The 17,380-nt window shown below is 54.6% G+C and overlaps 2 protein-coding genes across 3 annotated transcripts in view; one reads left to right on the top strand and one right to left on the bottom strand.

Annotated features, from left to right (window-relative positions):
- Window positions 1–10,246, top strand: part of STRIP1 (striatin interacting protein 1) — a 17,220-nt gene extending 6,974 nt beyond the window's left edge. The window contains exons 9-21 of one of the 2 annotated variants that reach the window (XM_077765599.1): window positions 428–610; window positions 977–1,194; window positions 2,138–2,203; window positions 2,327–2,390; window positions 3,443–3,514; window positions 4,011–4,085; window positions 4,203–4,300; window positions 5,536–5,662; window positions 5,874–5,974; window positions 6,680–6,746; window positions 7,245–7,349; window positions 7,930–8,134; window positions 9,273–10,246. In XM_077765599.1, coding sequence (XP_077621725.1) covers window positions 428–610; window positions 977–1,194; window positions 2,138–2,203; window positions 2,327–2,390; window positions 3,443–3,514; window positions 4,011–4,085; window positions 4,203–4,300; window positions 5,536–5,662; window positions 5,874–5,974; window positions 6,680–6,746; window positions 7,245–7,349; window positions 7,930–8,134; window positions 9,273–9,520 — 1,629 coding nt within the window. In that variant the 3' untranslated portion in view covers window positions 9,521–10,246. The remainder of the gene's footprint in view (window positions 1–427; window positions 611–976; window positions 1,195–2,137; window positions 2,204–2,326; window positions 2,391–3,442; window positions 3,515–4,010; window positions 4,086–4,202; window positions 4,301–5,535; window positions 5,663–5,873; window positions 5,975–6,679; window positions 6,747–7,244; window positions 7,350–7,929; window positions 8,135–9,272) is intronic. The other variant, XM_077765600.1, reaches the window with a different exon arrangement.
- A 5,042-nt stretch (window positions 10,247–15,288) lies between these two features.
- ALX3 (ALX homeobox 3) overlaps window positions 15,289–17,380 on the bottom strand; it is a 14,868-nt gene continuing 12,776 nt past the window's right edge. The window contains exons 4-5 of the mRNA XM_077765619.1: window positions 16,741–16,869; window positions 15,289–16,349 (exon numbers count right to left, since the gene is read on the bottom strand). Of these exons, the coding sequence (XP_077621745.1) occupies window positions 16,041–16,349; window positions 16,741–16,869 (438 nt within the window). The 3' untranslated portion in view covers window positions 15,289–16,040. The remainder of the gene's footprint in view (window positions 16,350–16,740; window positions 16,870–17,380) is intronic.

The following is a 17,380-nucleotide window of genomic DNA, read 5'->3' on the forward strand; positions in this document are numbered from 1 at the left end:
TTGTGGCTTCTAGGGGGATGCTGAGAGGAGGCTTTAAAAGAAAACTTGAGTATCTAATAACTTATTTCCAATTTGAATTTGAAACACTAGTCTGTACAGCTTTTGAAGCACATGAGTCTCACAGACTTTTCTAGAAACCTGAAGGGATAGGTTCTTCAGTCTGCTTTTTTGACAGGAAGAGTATATATCCTGTGTACATTGCTGAGTGTGTGTGCACTAGCTCCGTCAGCCCACGTGTCTCCTTCCCTTGGTCTGCTTTCTCCGCTCCCTCATCGGTGTTGCTGAATTCTCGTGTGAATGGGTTTAGTCCCTTGATCAGGGATTGATGCAGGCCGTGGTGTCTTGCGTGCTTTCAAGCCTCACATGGGGCTGAGGGACCCGTTTGTAGCTGTGTTGACCCCAGCCCCACCCCTTGTACCCTGAGCAGTGCACGCTTGGCGGCTTTGAGGAGCTGCAGAGCATGAAGGCTGAGAAGCGCTCCATCCTGGGCCTCCCCCCGCTGCCCGAGGACAGCATCAAGGTGATCCGCAACATGAGGGCTGCCTCTCCGCCGGCGTCTGCCTCGGACCTGATTGAGCAGCAGCAGAAGCGGGGCCGTCGGGAGCACAAGGTGAGGGTGACTGGTGTGCCCCATCACCCCCGGGGGTCTGAGGTGCACAACGCATGGCAGCCTGGTCTTGGGTGGGGGGGTTGTTGGAAGTCCTCTCTGAGCCGCTAGTCCAAATGAATGCCTCCCAGCCAGCGACACTGCATCTTCAGCCCAGGGCCCAGTTGATTGTGGGTACTCTCCATGTGGCACTTTTGAGGCACTGCGGCAAGAAAGGACTTGTCCTCTAGGCCCCCCCTTGACTTCCTCTCTGGTCCACTGCCCTTGGCTCTGCCTGCCACCTCACTGTGGTATAGCTTGTCTAGCCTTCTTGACCTCTTCCGGTGCCTCGCATGGCACTTGTCCGATTCCCCTTCCCTCTCTTTTCAGGCGCTGATAAAACAGGACAACTTGGATGCCTTCAACGAGCGGGATCCGTACAAGGCTGATGACTCTCGAGAAGAGGAAGAGGAGAATGATGATGACAACAGCCTGGAGGGGGAGACGTTTCCCCTGGAGCGGGACGAAGTGATGCCTCCTCCGCTGCAGCACACTCAGAGCGACAGGCTTACCTGCCCCAAGGGCCTCCCATGGGCGCCCAAGGTCAGGTGAGCCTCAGACACTGGGGGCACTCCTGGCTCTTGAAACCAGAGGCCCTGCGCCCCCAGGCCTGCCCCAGGCCGGAGTCACCAGCACGAGGTCCTCTGTAGGGCCAGGCTGACCTTGGCTCTGAGAAGGTACCCTGTGTTGGCCCGGAGGCCCCAGGGTGCCGGCCTTGAACAGAGAGACCTTGAATCAGGAACATGAGTTAGCTCTGGTTAGAGTCACACTAATGAAGGGGGAATAGGGAAAAATGAAAATAAGGACATTTAACTGAACCCTTTCCCACTCACCCTGGGGTTGTATGTGGTTTTTAACAGAAAAATTAAAGATTAAGGAACAGCTTGAGAATCCTAATTCTCAAGGTGTTTGAGATATGTGTGCATAAGTCAGGTGGGGAAGTACCTGGGTAGAAGTGGTTTCTGTTTAAAAAGGCATCAACTTAAGAAATAGGTGAGTGTGTGAAAGGATACAGAAGGCACGTTCTTAGTCTGAAACCCCAGATTTCAGTGATCTGTGGATGGGATTACAGTGCAGGTCTTCAGAAATCACGAGCTGTGCTGCTTGTTTGAGCCAGGAAAACAGGACTCCTGTGAACGTATCAGAAGCTTATAGGTCCAATTGTTGTAAAAACTTTGCATATTTGAGAAATTCTTTTGACAAACTTGTTACCAATATCTGAATGACATGTGCTTTTAAGTTTGATGTATCATCTTAGTTTTACAGGTAAACTGGTTACACATAATATATTTTCAGGTTATTGATTCAGCAACATTATAAAGGACATTAAAACAGTTGGAATATTTTCTTTTCTTTTTTTTTTTTACTGAAAAGAAAAACTGGTGGGAGACCTTTTCTTCTGGCTTTGCAATTTCTGAACCTTCTATGTTTTATTAACCATGACTCCTTGAAATAACATTTAATAAAAACTTTATTTGTTCTCTTTGGCAGAGAGAAAGACATTGAGATGTTCCTCGAGTCCAGCCGTAGCAAGTTTATAGGTTACACTCTAGGCAGGTGAGTGCGATCTGAGTTTCTTTTGAAGAAAGGTAGCGGGAGTTCACTCTCCTGGCCTCTGGTGTTTGTGGATCGAGGCGCATTGATGTCTGGGCTCAGCACAGGCCTTTCTTTATCCTGCAGTGACACGAACACGGTGGTAGGGCTGCCCAGGCCAATCCACGAAAGCATCAAGACTCTGAAACAGGTAGGCAGCCTTGGGTGAGCTTTTGGCCTACTTTGGTCCCAAGTGAGTAAAGTGAGAGCAGCCCCTTGGGAGAAACCTTTTGAGGCGGTTGTGCACCTGAAGGAGCTGGGGGCGGGGAACGGGTGGACCGCAGCAGTACTATTTAACACAGCTCTTTGTAAGTTTTACGTACCGGAGCTAAGCTCTTGTTGGGGACTTAACTGGGGGGTTAAAGATCTACGTGACAGTGGGAGTTTTAAGGAGCCTGATAAGTAGGCCTCCCTTTTCCTAGCCTTAAGTCTAAGGCATTTGAAATCGAGGAGCGGGCAGATGGAGATCGAAAACACTGGCTTTACTGCTGTTAGAGTGACTGGAGAATGAGCCGTAAGAACATGGCAATAATCTGCATCCCAGTGCATTACTTCCAGAATTAGGCAGATGGGGCCAGTAGTGCTGGAACCCCGCTAAGCCTGGTTGAGGAGCAGAAGAGAACACAGGCTTTTCTTTTTTCTAAAGAGAAAAGAGGAGGAGGTTGGGCTCAGAAAATCCTGTTCCTCCTTCCATACCCGCCAGTCAGCAAAGGGAGGAAAGAGCATGTGGGAAGAGGTAGGGAGACCAGGAGTTTTTACACATGCATGTCTCCACATGGCCTCAAGAGTGAGGAAAGGATGTCTTCCCTGACAGCCTGTCGGCGGTGTAAATGTTGATGTATTTTTGAAGTACGTGTTTGAGATTTGTAGTACGAAGCCAGCCTTGTACGGCTAGGCTCTTTGAATACTTGCTTCTGAGTACTTGAGTACTTCTGAGTACTTGATTCTCCCTTCCGCAGTTTTTTTCTGTCTTTATAGCTGTCTGAAAGCCTGTTTCCTTAAGTTTTTTTTCTAATGTGTGCTTTTTAGACTGTTTTTAAGAAGTATGTGCCACTTAGAAAATATTTCAGGATTTGAGTTAGGGATCTTTGTGGCAACTTAGCTCTCTTTGAGCAGCTCAGGTTTGAGGGAAGTCGCATGGGCTCTTTGCCAGGGTGCGGGACTCTGGCCAGAAACTGAGAGGTGTTCCCACTCTCTCTCCAGCACAAGTACACGTCGATTGCAGAGGTACAGGCACAGATGGAGGAAGAGTACCTTCGCTCTCCTCTCTCGGGGGTGAGTCCGAGGCCGCCTTCAGCCACTGGGCCTCCAGCAGCTCCCAGGCACCGAGCTGGGCCCAGACCACAAAGCTGTCCCAGGCCCTGCCCTCAAAAACCTCCCAGGCTCGCTCCCACAGCAGGGGTGGCGCATGTCTAGTGTGGTGGTCAAGAGCACCGCCTCTGAGCCAGCCACCTGCCTCTGACACCCAGCCCTGCCACTTGGTAGGTGGCAACTTAGGCAAGTTACTGAATTTCTCTGTGCTTTAATTTCTTCACCTGTAGAATGGGAACGAAAATAGTACCTCCCTCAGAGAGCTGCAGTAAGGATTAACCAAGTTATTGCAAGCCTGGTGCCTGGCACGGGTAGCGTGTGCATTCTTCCAGGCCTGCCATCGTTCTCGACATCGTTAGTTACATCGACACTCAACAGTCTCCTCCAGCCAGCTAGCAAGCTGGCCTGGGGGCCCCGTAGTCAGACTGCGGTTTTGTGTTTGTACCTACTGTGCTCCAAGGGAGAAGAGGACGTGGAGCAAGTTCCTGCGGAAACCCTGTACCAAGGCTTGCTCCCCAGCCTGCCTCAGTACATGGTGAGTGCTCCGGCCCTGGGACCCCTCCGGTGCCCGTCACTGGTACCTGCTGTGGGACCGCCCGCCCCAGTGGCTTCTGAAGGACGACTTCTCAGGGCTTCTCCTGCTTCCCCCCAGATCGCGCTGCTGAAGATCCTGTTGGCCGCCGCCCCCACCTCGAAAGCCAAAACCGACTCGATCAACATCCTGGCAGACGTGCTGCCTGAGGAGATGCCGTAAGTGGTATTGCTGTGACTGGAGCAGGTCAGGGGCCCCGGGAGAGGGGTATGGGGAAGTGTTTTTCTCTGGTCCCACCCTTGCTAGGTTGGTTTTGTTTTTTTTGTTTTTGTTTTTTTTTTTTTGGCTTAATTTCTCTGTAGGTTAAGTTTAGGGTATTCCTGACTCAGAAGAAAGAAAATGTATCAGATTAAATACTTAGTTTTACTGGCTGGGGAAGTGGCTTAGTGTGGTCGGCCTGGATTCCAGTGGAAACTACCGCTGAATGAACCTCTGTAAGATGAATCAGGCTGTGTTCGACATTTCCTGAAACTCTCCCTCGAAAGCTGCGTGAGCAGCACGTCCAGGACGTGTAGATTTAGCTTCTGGACAGTTTACCAGCCTACGGCTGAACCTGAGCTGGGAACGGATTCTTTCCTGGTCACCGGTGATTTGGCATGTGGGGTGTTGCGGGTATCTCTGGCTGATAGTGGAATCCTTAGGGCTTCTTTTTCCCCAAGGCACGGACCTCATTGCTTTGATGTGAGAGTACCAAACAAGATCATTTTCTGCTTTGAGAAGGGCCTGAGCTTCGATCTGACCTCCTTCCTGGTGCCAGCTCTGAGCCGGTCTCCCTGGGGCCTGGGCCCCGTGAGTCTGGCAGTGACAGCTGGGCGAGGGAGGAGGCAGGGATTGGCGACTACCAAAGGGAGTGTCCCAGAACACTGGCCATCATGATGGTCTTTGGAAGAATGGTCCCAGAGTCCAATATTAAATCTTCTCTTGGAGAGACTTACAGTGAGAAGTCCTGAATTAAGAAACCGATTTCACTCAGTGCTTCTTCTGTTTATCTGGCTCCAGAGCGCTTTTTTCTCTGTAGCATGAAACGTCTACATGTACTAGTGTTCCACAGGATACACTTTGAGAAACCCAAGTTCATCTCGTGGCAAAAGTTTAGAAAGATCTTGAAAAGGAGGATTTCATTTGGGGAAGAAAAGCAGGGAAATGGGCTAAGAATGTGTTTGAGGCCCCATAAGGAGCAAGTGGTGCAGAGCTGGATTGCTTGCTGAGGTGGGCGGGAGGAGCCCGGGGCCTGGTCGCGGAGCTGTCCCTGGGGTGACACGGGCTGTTCATGGGGTGGGTGGTGAGGTGGGAACCTTTGCCCGGGGAAGGCTCAGGGTGCCCATCTCTCCTGCGAGCGCCCAAAAGGTGGTGCTGCCCATGCCGGTGGCTCACCCGGAAATCATGTTTCCAGCACCACGGTGTTGCAGAGCATGAAGCTGGGGGTGGATGTGAACCGTCACAAAGAGGTCATTGTTAAGGCCATTTCTGCTGTCCTGCTGTTGCTGCTCAAGCATTTTAAGTTGAACCACGTCTACCAGGTACCTGTGGGGCCTTCCTTTCTGTTCACTGGGCCAGGGCTTCAGGCAGGGCTGCTCCTCTAGCCCTGAAGAACAGAGGCCTTGCCCTTCAGACCCCCTTGAGCTCTGCATGAGTATTTTAAGACACAGTCCTCCAACCAAGGCCTTTTATCACTGGAGGGAAGAGGGTGAGGTCCTAAAAGGCATGCCTAATTTTTTCTCTTGGTTTCAGTTTGAATACATGGCCCAGCACCTGGTGTTTGCTAATTGCATCCCTTTGATCCTCAAGTTCTTCAATCAAAACATCATGTCCTACATCACCGCCAAGAACAGGTGATAAGGACGAGGGATCAGGAAGGGGTAGAGATGGCCAGGTGGCCAGAGGCGTGGCTGTCGTCTCCTGGGCTCATTCAGCACCTGCAAGCCAGCCCCATGCCGGGCTTCAGGACACAAAGATGAACGAGTCATGGTCTCTGCTGTGGCGAATGCCAGTGTGTCAGGTCTGAGTCCAGCTGGTCTAGTGACAGGTGACTCGGTCTGCGCCTGGGTGGGAGGGTTCTCATCTGGGCCCTCACTGTTGTGTGCTTTTATATTCTTCAAGGAGTTCTGCCTTGTGCACTGTAAGGACCCACCTGCTGATTCTTACCCCTGGCCCCCTCGCCTGGTGCCAGCTGTATTTGATGGGGCACCGCAGAGCGAGCTGTGGGCCAGACACCGTCTCTGTGAGGGGCTGGGCATACGTTAATTGCCTTGAGAAGTTGTCTTCCCCAGCCCCAGACTCCTTGCTTTTGGGAAAGCAGGGTCTGTGGACCTTACAAGATGACAGGCTGGTCTCTGGCGTAGAGGGACCGTATAAGTTCACTTGTAATGGGGACTTGGTCGTCCTCTAGCTGGGGAAATGCAGGGAGTGCAGGCTAGGCAGTCCTGCTTCCCCTCCTAGCAAGTGAGTGAGGAAGGCCAGGAGCCAGCCGTGCCCCAGCTGTTTGTCCAGCCCCTAGCCTTGCTCACGGTGGTCGCTGGCCTCTCTTACCCCCACAGCATCTCTGTCCTGGATTACCCCCACTGCGTGGTGCATGAGCTGCCGGAGCTGACCGCTGAGAGTCTGGTGAGCCACACTGTCTCTTTGGCGTGGGGGCGGGGGCGTGGTGTCTGAGGACCTGCCTCCCCCGACGCAGGTGTTGAGGGGTACACAGATGAGGTCACTGTTGGGTGCTGGTTTTTAAAGCACTGAAATTGCATAGAAGGGCCGGAGGAAGGACCTTGCAGAGTGGACAGATTTGGATACAGGAATGTGGTGTTCAGGGGTTGCTGACCCAGAGCTCCCCTGGTCGAGTGCTTTCCCTTTCACACTGGATCTCTGTGGGGCACAGCTCCGCAAGGGCCCCAGTGTGGGTGCCCCAGGTGAGGAGGCTGACGGCACAGACCCCTCAAATCACACTCCGTGGTTCCTGCAGAAGAACTCGAGGGGGCTCCTTTCCTCTGCCAAGCTCTGGGCTGAGGAGAGGAGAGGGCTGGCAGTTCCGAGTGGGATGAGAGGGCCTTGGAGAGCACTGAGCGCCCCGTGGCTGTGTGAGTCATGGTCGTTCCTGGGGTTTCCCTGCAGGAAGCAGGTGACAATAACCAGTTTTGCTGGAGGAACCTCTTTTCTTGCATCAATCTGCTTCGGATCCTGAACAAGCTGACAAAATGGAAGCACTCGAGGACAATGGTGAGCTAGTGTGGGCAGCGGGCTCGAACTCGGAGCTCAAGGCAGAAGGCCACACTTCGTGCTGTCCCCTCCCAAGATGGCCCTGGGGCAGGCTTGCTGCTGCCCTGTCCCCTTTTCATGGGACTCTCCTGTAGCCCCATCCTTGCATGTTAATGGCTGCTGTCTGGCTCCTTGCTGAGTTGAACTAGAAGCTAGAAGAGGCTTAGTCGTGCCCTGAACCAAATCGACACTTAGAGAAGGGATTTTACTCCATCTTCTTAATCTCCACTGGTAACAGAACCAGGGTTCTAGGAGTTTCCCTTAACCCTGAGTCTGAGGACACCTTTGGGTAGGGAGGTCCATGAATCCTCAGAGATTTTACATACACGGACATAGGAACGTTCGCAGTGAGAGGATTCATGGCTTTCCTCAGATTTCTCAATGAGCCGTGAATTTAGCAGTGGGGAGTCCGTGCCTGGGAACACCCCACAGTCTGGGGAATACCCGCACGGCTGATTACCCTTAACCCTGGAAGCGGTAAGTGGCAAGGTTGTAGTGCCGGTGTCTCTGCCCTCAACCTGGTCCTCTTGCCCCTTCCCAGATGCTAGTGGTGTTCAAGTCGGCCCCCATCTTGAAGCGGGCCTTGAAGGTGAAACAGGCCATGATGCAGCTCTACGTGCTGAAGCTGCTCAAGGTGCAGACCAAGTATCTGGGGCGGCAGTGGCGGAAGAGCAACATGAAGACCATGTCCGCCATCTACCAGAAGGTGCGGCATCGGCTAAACGACGACTGGGCATATGGCAACGGTAAGGCTCTGGCACAGGCTGAGCAAGGGGCTGACGGCTTTCTAGAACCCTGAAGAGTCCAGTTCCTGCTTTTTTGGCATCAGGGTAGGAGCTCCAGGAAGGACTTCAAGAAGCTGCCTTGGCTTGGCGTCTGTGATCATCCCCCATTCCTCTCTTCCTCCCCCTGAGGTAGACCCTATTTCAGAAACCCTCACAAGATACTTTCCCATCTGTTCTCTCCCCACCACAGCTGCCTTAATTCTGGCCGCTGAAATCCCCACAGAGCCTGATGGCTGCCTTGCCCCCAGTTCCTTCTCCATCAGTGCTTCAAACTGTGCCCCAGCGATCTTTTTAAAAAGCAGATCCTGTGGGGCTAACTCCCTAAGGAAAATCCTTCATTAGCTTCTCTTTCCCTTAGAATTTGAGCCAGACTCTTAAGTAAGGCATGTGAGGCTTGCCCGGCCTCCCTTCCCCTCCTTCATAATCCGATCCAGCTTCTCTCAGCCCAGCCTCCATCACACACAGGGGTCCAGGCACATTAGCCATGTTGTGCCTCACTTTTCTTGCCCCCGGCAGGATGCCTCCCCCCTCCCCCTAACTGTTGGGTATCTGCGTGCATCCCTGCCATCTGGGCGGCTCCCTCGGCCTCTAGGCAGAGTGGGCTCTTCCAGGCTTCCCTGGCTGTGCCGCTGCACCATCTGGTTCCTGGCCCACGGCCCCGTGGCCAGGTGACCACATCTGCACCCCAGTGCCCTGAATTTGTGTAGAACCCACGTGGCCCCCCAGTCCCTGGTCAGGGAACTGAAGGAATGAGCAGCTGATGGGACCTGCAGTTTCCAGCCAGCAATCTCAGAGAGCCAGAGAGAGTGTAACTTTCAGAGAATTGTGTCATTCCTCTGGCTCTCCCTGGCCGGGTCCCCCTAAACTGCAGTGTGGCCTTTTTCCCTGTACATCTGGCTTCTCTATTTTTACCTGAGTTTCCTTTTTATCTAAGGAGAAAGTCCTGTCAGTCTTCCTGAGGATGGAGATCAGAGGTCTCCAGCTCCCAGCTGACGCTGAACATTTCAGGCCGGGGCCAGCCTGGCCCGAGCGGTAGTGAACCCAGGGGGAGCTGCCACGGGGGCCTGGCTCCTAAACATGCTTTCCTGCTTTGTCCCAGATCTTGATGCCCGGCCCTGGGACTTCCAGGCAGAGGAATGTGCCCTCCGTGCCAATATCGAACGCTTCAATGCCCGGCGGTACGACCGAGCCCACAGCAACCCTGACTTCCTGCCTGTGGACAACTGCCTGCAGAGTGTCCTGGGCCAGCGGGTGGACCTCCCTGAGGACTTCCAGATGAACTACGACCTCTGGTTAGAAAGGGAGGTCTTCTCCAAGCCCATCTCCTGGGAGGAGCTGTTGCAGTGAGGCTCCTGCACAGGGGACTGACTGAAAAGGAAAGGAGGGCTGATCTGGAGGTGCCCCAGGGGCTGTCCCAGTTCATTGCCGCAGTGCTCCCACCTCCCTCCAGGTGGCAGCACAGCCCCACTGCGCCCTCCTGAGGCCTCGCTGGGCTTGTGGGGGAGTCCAGATTTGGCCCTTCGTTCATTCCCAGCGTCCTGCTCAGAGCCGTCAGCTCTCTGCTTGGGATCCTCTCTTCCTTCACTCCTTCCCACCCTCTCCTCTTGGACATGGTTGGTTGCAGCTCATTTCTTAGTCAGCCCAAGGCCGGGAAAAGCGAAGATGGGCTGGGAAGCCATTGCATCTGAATGGCAGGGGTCGCACTGAGACTCTTCTGAGACACACGAATCCTTGGCACGTCAGCTGGCCAAGGAGGAGGGCTTAGGATTAGGGCCAGGGCTAGGAAGTCGGACTCTTGGTTTTGCTTTGGGAGGTTTCTGGTGTCATTCCAGCCTCCTGCTAAGTTTCATCCAGAGGCAATTGCAGAGGCTCCAACAGCTGCCTCAGTGCTTTGATCTTGGACAGGGTTAGGGTGTAGGAAGAGAAGCCGCCCTTAACCAGAGGTGCCATTTTTCCTCTTGGTTTGCAAGGGTCTGTAAATACCTATATATAAATCTCTGTATTCTCTTGTGTCACGTGGGGGTTTTTCACGTGTTTGTGTATTTGGTTTACATTAAAAGGAAGTAAAAACGACCCCCATTGCCTTGTCTGCAGGAAGTACGGTCCCTGAGTATCTGTAAGTCTAGAAAGTAGGTTTTCCTGCCGACATTGATAGGTCACCCACTTGTTCCCTGCCAGGCTGCCTGCCTCCCACCTGAGGGGGAGACACTGGGGGAGTTGGCATTTATCCATGGTGTTTTCTCCCCAGGAGTCTGGGATCGCTCCAGCCCAGCTCCAGGGCTCGGGGCTGCTGGGGTGGTAAGTTGTCCTGCACCCCTGTGTTTGACGTCATTGCCGCAGGAGCCCCAGGCATCTCCGGATCGCTCTCCTTGGGGGGGCCTCGGCCGAACCAATTTCAGTGCTGGGGAGGGGCAGGGGCTAGGTCAGAGAAGGGGTCAGCCGCCCTGGGCCCTCGCAAGGGTAGGTGGTTGGGACTCAGAGGAAGCTTCTCTGCCCAGAGCCTGAGGAAGCAGACTGTCTGGAGTCAGCCTCACAGTGGGAAGGGGGGTGTCAGAGGGCCCAGGAGCCTGCCTTGCTGGGGGAAGAGGCGAGGAAAATCCGCCCGGGAGGTGTCACTCTGCGGACTCCTGGAGCCTGCACCTGGCCTTCCCATCCCTGGCCTTCGCATCCCATCCCACGTCTGCTTCCACCTGGTTCGATTGTGAGGCTTTGTTTCTGATGCTTGTGAAAGTACCATTCCCTTTCCAGAGTTACTTAAGGGTCTCCTATCTTATCTTTAGGCCATGTGTATGGGATCCTAAGTCTCTTGACTTACGAAGGAAATGTACTCTGAGGAAATGTCCCTCTTGTTGGTTCTTCTGTACAGGGCCTGCTGGGCCTGGGTTTTGGCTGAGCCTCAGTGCAGGCCCCAAGCTGGGCTTCCAGGGTAAGCCTGGATGTGCCTGCACATTAGGGGCGGCACAGGGGAAGCGAGCACTGTATTCTTTCTGTAAGCCACACGGCCTCTGACGTAGGAATTCCCTGTGACTGATTGACTTTTTGCCCCTAAGCAACTTGCACAGGACAGTGGAATTTGATACAGTTTGTGTGCGCGTGATGGATTTTCTGCTGTTTCTTTCCAGGACCAATAAGAAGTATGCATCTTGTGATTTTAGTTGGGGTCAGATAGACGTTCACAGTCATACTCCACCAGGCAGCCGGGCTCACTAACCTAGCTTGTCTGAGGGCTTTGCTTCCTTTCCCTTTTTTTTTTTTTTTTGGATTTCCCCAATCTCCTCTGAAGCTTCCCTTAACCAGAGGTGCCATTTCCCCCTCTTGGGAAAGTTGGCAAAGGTCTTTGGGTTGCAAAGGTCTGTAAATATCTATGTGTCTGTGCAAAAAAGAGCACAGAATGACCAAAGCCGCAACGGCCATAAAGCCTGTGTAAGTTGGTGAATCCATATGTCATAGGTCCAGGGACTGGCCTAGGAGAGAGAGCCTTGTCACAGCCACCGAGTGTGCTAGTGCTCGGCTGGCCGTTCAAATCCAAGCTCTTATACAGAAATGTCTCTTGGAACGAATGGCCACCCACATCTCTGGCTTTCTCCTGGGGGTTCTGAGATGGGCGGGGTGCACAAAGACCCTTTGCAAGCGGTTGAGTTACATAATGTCCCAGGTACTACCCTGAGCACTTGATGTATAACATCTTACTGCTTCTAACAACCCTAGAAAGCAAGACCGTTACAGTGCTTGGTTTGCACACGAGAAAGTGGCACAGAAAGGATAAAGAACTTACCCAAGGTCACAGGATAATGAGAGCCAGAGTCTGAATGTCAGCCCAGGTCTCTGTTGGCCGAGTGGATCCGTCCCATTCCCCACCCCCCACCGTGCCTTTTCTCTAATGAATCCTTTTTATTCCCCAGCACTTAACCACCAGTGCATTCATTTGCTCTTTTACTCACTTTAGGTCAGTACTTAGTATTTGCTCAGGCACAGTCCTTGGCAAGAAGATTCTTGGCAAACGTCAGCTAGGTCTTGGACTGGCCTCTGGTGTGCCCCAAATGTGCCCCCATCAAGTGATTGGGGAGCTGTTGCTGCTATTTCCTTCTCAGCCTGAGCTTCGATGTCTTTCTGTCCCGTCCACAGAGGACTCGTGTGTGGCTGCCCCACCAGGCCTGCTAGGCTTCTCTCCCAGGAGGCTGGCTTCCCGTCTGTCTTCTTCTGAACCGTCTGCTCGGAGAGGCAGTAGCTGAGCCATTCATTTGACCCTGGTCATGGTTAGCTTCAGGCTGCAGTCTCTCCTGTTTACTCACTGAAGGGCCTTGAGCTCATCAAGCTCCAAGCCTCCAGTGGCTTATCTGTAAAAGTCCGTGTAATAATAGCACAGTGGTCATGAATGAGACCACGGATAATGGAGACCTAGTACCCGGCTGACAAGGACCAGTATAGCTCTAAGGCTAATAAACGACATCTCTATTTAGTGTTGCTAATGGCCCTTCCCACCCTAGCCCGCTGTGAAATTGCATCCAGTGACTGACTCCCCTGGAAAAGAGACCCCCCCCCCCACACCCCCCTTCAAGGACCAGAATAATGTCTTAGGTCTCCTTGTATCCCTCATCCTGAGCTCACTGCTCTAAATAGAGAAGGCTTTCAAAAGTCAGCCACTCACCGAGCAACTCTGCCGTCGTACTTTGAAAGCCTCTTCTGGACCAGGCCCTGTTGTGGTTGCCCTGGGTATGCAGCTAAACAGAGTACCACACTCCCACTTTCCTCAACAAGCTCTCAGTAGATGGACAGATGGCTACAGCAGCAAGTGAGAGCAGTAATGTGGTCGGCACTGAGACGGACGTCTGCAGGGCCACGTGGGTCCCGCTGGTCCCGGCCAGTGCTCTCCTGGAGAAGAGCCTGGGTACCTTTTGCCCCTGCTGAAAATGGCTGGGATGACCAAGGGGGGGTGGGGAGAGGTGTGCGCCCTCTGCCTGATACAGGACTTGCCCGCTTCCTGGCAGTGCTCAGCTCTGCTCCAGTCTGGGGCTGCGGAAGGTCTGCACTCGGGGGTTGTAATTCAGGCTGATGTGTAAATGCTTGGGGGCAGGCGGAGAAGGAAGATTGAGCGCCTCTAATGAGAAGCATTTCCCCCATGCCGGCCTGAGGCCAGAAGTGGGGACTGAAAGGCCTGCTAGCAGCTAGGGCTCTCTGGGGCCAGAGGTCTGTGCCCCGGGCCAGGGTGATTTAGGGCTTCTCTGGGTGGGCCTCACTGGGGCAGAGGAGCCTTAGCAAAGGGACACAGCCTAGCAACTCTTAAATTTGGGATTGCAGGTGGGGCTGCTAACCATTTCCTTTTCCAGAAGGGGTGAACATCACCCCAACCTGGTGTTGGGGAAGCCTGGGACCTAGGCTGAGGGCTGAGGTCACCTTCGGAGTGAGGCCGAGGGCAGGGGCGCCTGAGGACCTGGGCACTGCGTCTTAGGGGTGAGACGTCTAGGGTGTGGAGGAGGAGGGGAGGACAGGAGGATGGCTAATGGGAAGCAGGTGGAAGGGCTGCCTGTGTCCCAGCCAGAGGACAGGGCTACTGGGATGGCCTAGTCAGTGGGAGAAACCATCAGCTCACAGATAATCCCGGGGAACAGGCTCCGGGATGCCCATTCATATTCATTATGTGTGAAGTGGGCGGTTGTAAAGTTAGCTTTCTCTTCATTTAGCTGTCACTGAACAGAAAAATATGAGCTGCGTGCAGATGCCCCTGGATGAGAGCCAGTAGCTGGTCTCTGGCCTCCCCGTGCCCTCCCCCCGCCCTCCAGGGCCTCCCTCCCAGTTTGCTCCCAGCCTCTGCCTGCCTCTCCCACTCTTGCTGCTCGGCTCTCTGGCTTGGCTTTACTGTCTTCTCTAGTCTGTCTCTTTCCCACTCGTGCTTCCTTTGCTTTCATAGCTCCTTCCCCCGCCGCCCCAGCCCCCAAGCTGTGTGAGAGTGGGAATTGTGTTTTCCTTGACAGACTGGGCCTTCAGTAAATATCTGTAGGACAAACTAGTCTTTCTGCTTCTCTCTGACTTTGTGATGTGGAAGTCCAAAGTCTTGCTGGTCACTCCTTGGGTAAAGAAACTTATAGAGCAGTGGTCTTAGCCCTGAGTTAGAAGTTTGGGTTTGAGCCTTGGCTCATTGTTGGCCAGCTGTGTGAAGGGCGTTGTGTTCATCGGAGGTGCCAGGGCTGCCTCTTCCTACGGGGCTGCCTCGGACTCTAAGAGCCTCCCACCCAAACCAGAAGCCAGGGCCTCATATAAAGGGAGGGGAAGAAAGAACGGTTTCTTCTGAGGGATGCTTGAGCCCAGCCACGGTGACGGTCTTGGCGGGAAAACCTGACCTGCTCGGGGACGGGCTCCCTCTCTGGGAAGGAGCACAGCACTGGTGTCTGTGTGCTGGGGCTTCTCTGGGCCTGGAAGAGGAGGCACGGGGCGGGTGCCGGGGCTGCTAGCTGAGGCTGAGCTCCTCTGAGCAATGTGGTTGTGTTTACCGGGAGGGTGGGAGGCCAGGCCTGCTTTTTTCCTGCTTTCCCGACCGCGGAGATAAGGCAGAAAGTGGGGATGAAGGATAGAACAGCTAATACTCTGAAACCACAAGAAAGAGTTCTGGCTTTTGTCTCTGCCCCGCAGCTCAGACTCGCTCCTGGGGCGTCTGGGAGAAAGAGGCTGTCCCACCCCCACTGCTCCAGGGGAGCTCGGAGCTCTCAGTGGGCTCCCCCGTCTTTCATTCCACCTCCCTTCTGCTGCTAGTTCAGCCACAAGCTTATCTCCACTTTCCCACTGCCCTTCCTACCCCCCCCCCCAACATCGTCCCTTTCCCTTTGACTCTAGAGTGGGGCTCTTCCTGCCACCCGCACGCACCAGCTGAAGCCACAGAGCTCCTGGACAGGTGACAAGGCCAGGCATGGCATGTATCAGCCCTGGGGCCCTGTTGCAGCCTACCTTCCCCTAGCCCCCAGGATCCCTGCTGGCCCCTCAGGGGGGCCCGGCTGAGCCTGAGCCCTGGGCACAGACAGCTGTAGCGTAAATAACCAAGTGCCAAACCCTGAGGATGCACAGTTGCCTAGTGTAAAAAACATGCCATCTTTATTATGNATCAGGGTTGAGATCTCAGGGCCTTTGAATCTGTGGAAATCTGTTTTATTGTCATCAACATCCAATGAGTAAACCAAGGAAACCTGCTCTGGCCTGATCCCCTAGAAGAGAATCCAAATCTTTGGTGGAATTTCTGCCCCTTTGGCAGGGGAAGAGGACTCCGTGGCATGGGGCACAGGGCAGGAGTAAGGGACAGCCAGCGCCCAGGCTGCGGGCACCTTTGACATCAGCTGGACTGCGGGCTTCCAGGCCCTCGTGAGCTCCAGACGCTGAGCGCTCGCCCCCTGGTGGTGGGAGGGGGGATAAGGCTGGCTCTAGCGTCATGCAAGGCTGGTTTCCCCTAAGTCACAAAGAGCTGCTCCTGGTTCAACCCGCGTCTTCCTTTTATTTTACGGGGTTCCCTGAATAAGAAGCCAATTCAGTCATTTCAGCTGGAGGGATGACCATTAAACTTGGACGAAATGTGAAGGAAGCAGGGCAGTGTCTTCCTCCAGCCCAGAGTTGGATGAAGGCGCCCAATGTGTCATAGGAAGAATCCTACCTGCCTTGAAGGCCCCTTTCTCCTGGGCAGCCCCGTCTTATTCTAAGAGAAAAAACTCTAGCTTATTCCCTGCGGGAGGCTGAGGATCCCAGCTGCTCTGCCTGGGCCTCCGAGAACCATCTGGGGTTTGGAGGCAGAGGTGTGTCCTCTCTGGCTTCCAGGCTGGGGTGGGATGGGCGCAGCTGGGAACAGACAAGGGGATGGGCAGCTTAGTCTGTGTGTCCGTGCAGCCAATCACGTGGTCCAGTTCAGTAGGCTGGGTGGCTCCTTGGATTTCACCCTGAGCGAGATGAGGCTCGGAGACTTATAGTCGCCATCTGGGGAAGACTCAAAGCTGTGGGCCCCCAGGGGAGGGGAAAAGCCATGGATGGAGTAGATGCCAGGGTGGGCTCCGGGGGAGGCCGGCACCCCCATGAAGCCAGCTACGTTCCCATGAGAGTGGGAGTATGGAGACATGCACGGGGAGGGCATGCCCTCTGGAGACACGAGGCAGGGTCCCGCGGGGCTCCCCGACCCTGGACTGGGCCACAGGGAGTTCTGCAGCTGGAAAGAGAAGGGGGCCCATGAATTAGTAGCCCAGGGGCTGCCTCCCTCACCTGAGGGTTCTGCCTTTGCTCCTAGGGCTCCAGAAACCTACCAGGAAAGCTCCACATGGCCCAGGTCTAGAATCTGCTCCCTCCACCCCCCCCCAACACTGGAAATGACATACTCAAGAGGCCCCTGCCACTGCTCCTCCAAATGAGGTGCCTTCGGTGATTCCTTTGTGCCAACTGTCTGCGTGCCCCGTTTGTGAGACAGAAGAGCCCCACTTTGCAGAGGAGAAGTGATTTGCCCACGGCCACACAAAGCCCTAACGCTGCTTCCGGTCTTCCTGGGGCCAGAGCCAGCCCACGGGACGTGGCCAGGCCCTGGGTCAGGAGAAGAGGGGGCTCACCTGGGGGTGGCTGTCTGTTCGGGGCAACACAGAGATGTCATAGGGAGATGGGAAGGGGTTCCGCCCCTCCTGGATCTTCCCATAGCGCTCGCGCTTCCGCCACTTCGCTCTGCGGTTCTGGAACCAGACCTGGGGGGCAGAGGGGAGAGGCCGAGGGAGTAACAAAGCAGCCCTGAGGAACAGAGCCTGCCGGGAGAGAGCTGATGGCACGTCCTCCTGCCGGGTGGGGGGCCAGCTCCCTGGAATGGAGCCGGGGAAAGGCCCAAGCTCAGACGGGACCTACTGGTCCCTTGGGCCATCCCCCATCCCCAGCCACCAGGCTGAGTCACTCTTGGTTCTCCAGCCTGGTGGTGTCACTAAGGGTATGGCGGGATCTGTGGCCTCAGAAGCCTGGGCACATCCTAGGTGTACCAGAGCACAGGTTCTAGCTGCCTGCCTCATCTCCTTTCCCAGCCTGCACAGAGCCTGCCCCTCTCCACAGCCTCATGTCTGGCTAGGCAATAACACTTGGTTCTTCCTCGTTGCCTCCTACCCCAGCTCGCCTTTGGGATGATCTGCTACCTTGCTACTCCCCGCCTTCACTCTGGCTTCCCCTGTCTGGGCTGCTCTGCCCCTCCTTCCCCCCACCCCCACCCCCACC

This window comes from Crocuta crocuta, unplaced genomic scaffold (assembly GCF_008692635.1).
Source record: "Crocuta crocuta isolate KB4526 unplaced genomic scaffold, BGI_CrCroc_1.0 scaffold274, whole genome shotgun sequence".
Classification (NCBI taxonomy): domain Eukaryota; kingdom Metazoa; phylum Chordata; class Mammalia; order Carnivora; family Hyaenidae; genus Crocuta; species Crocuta crocuta.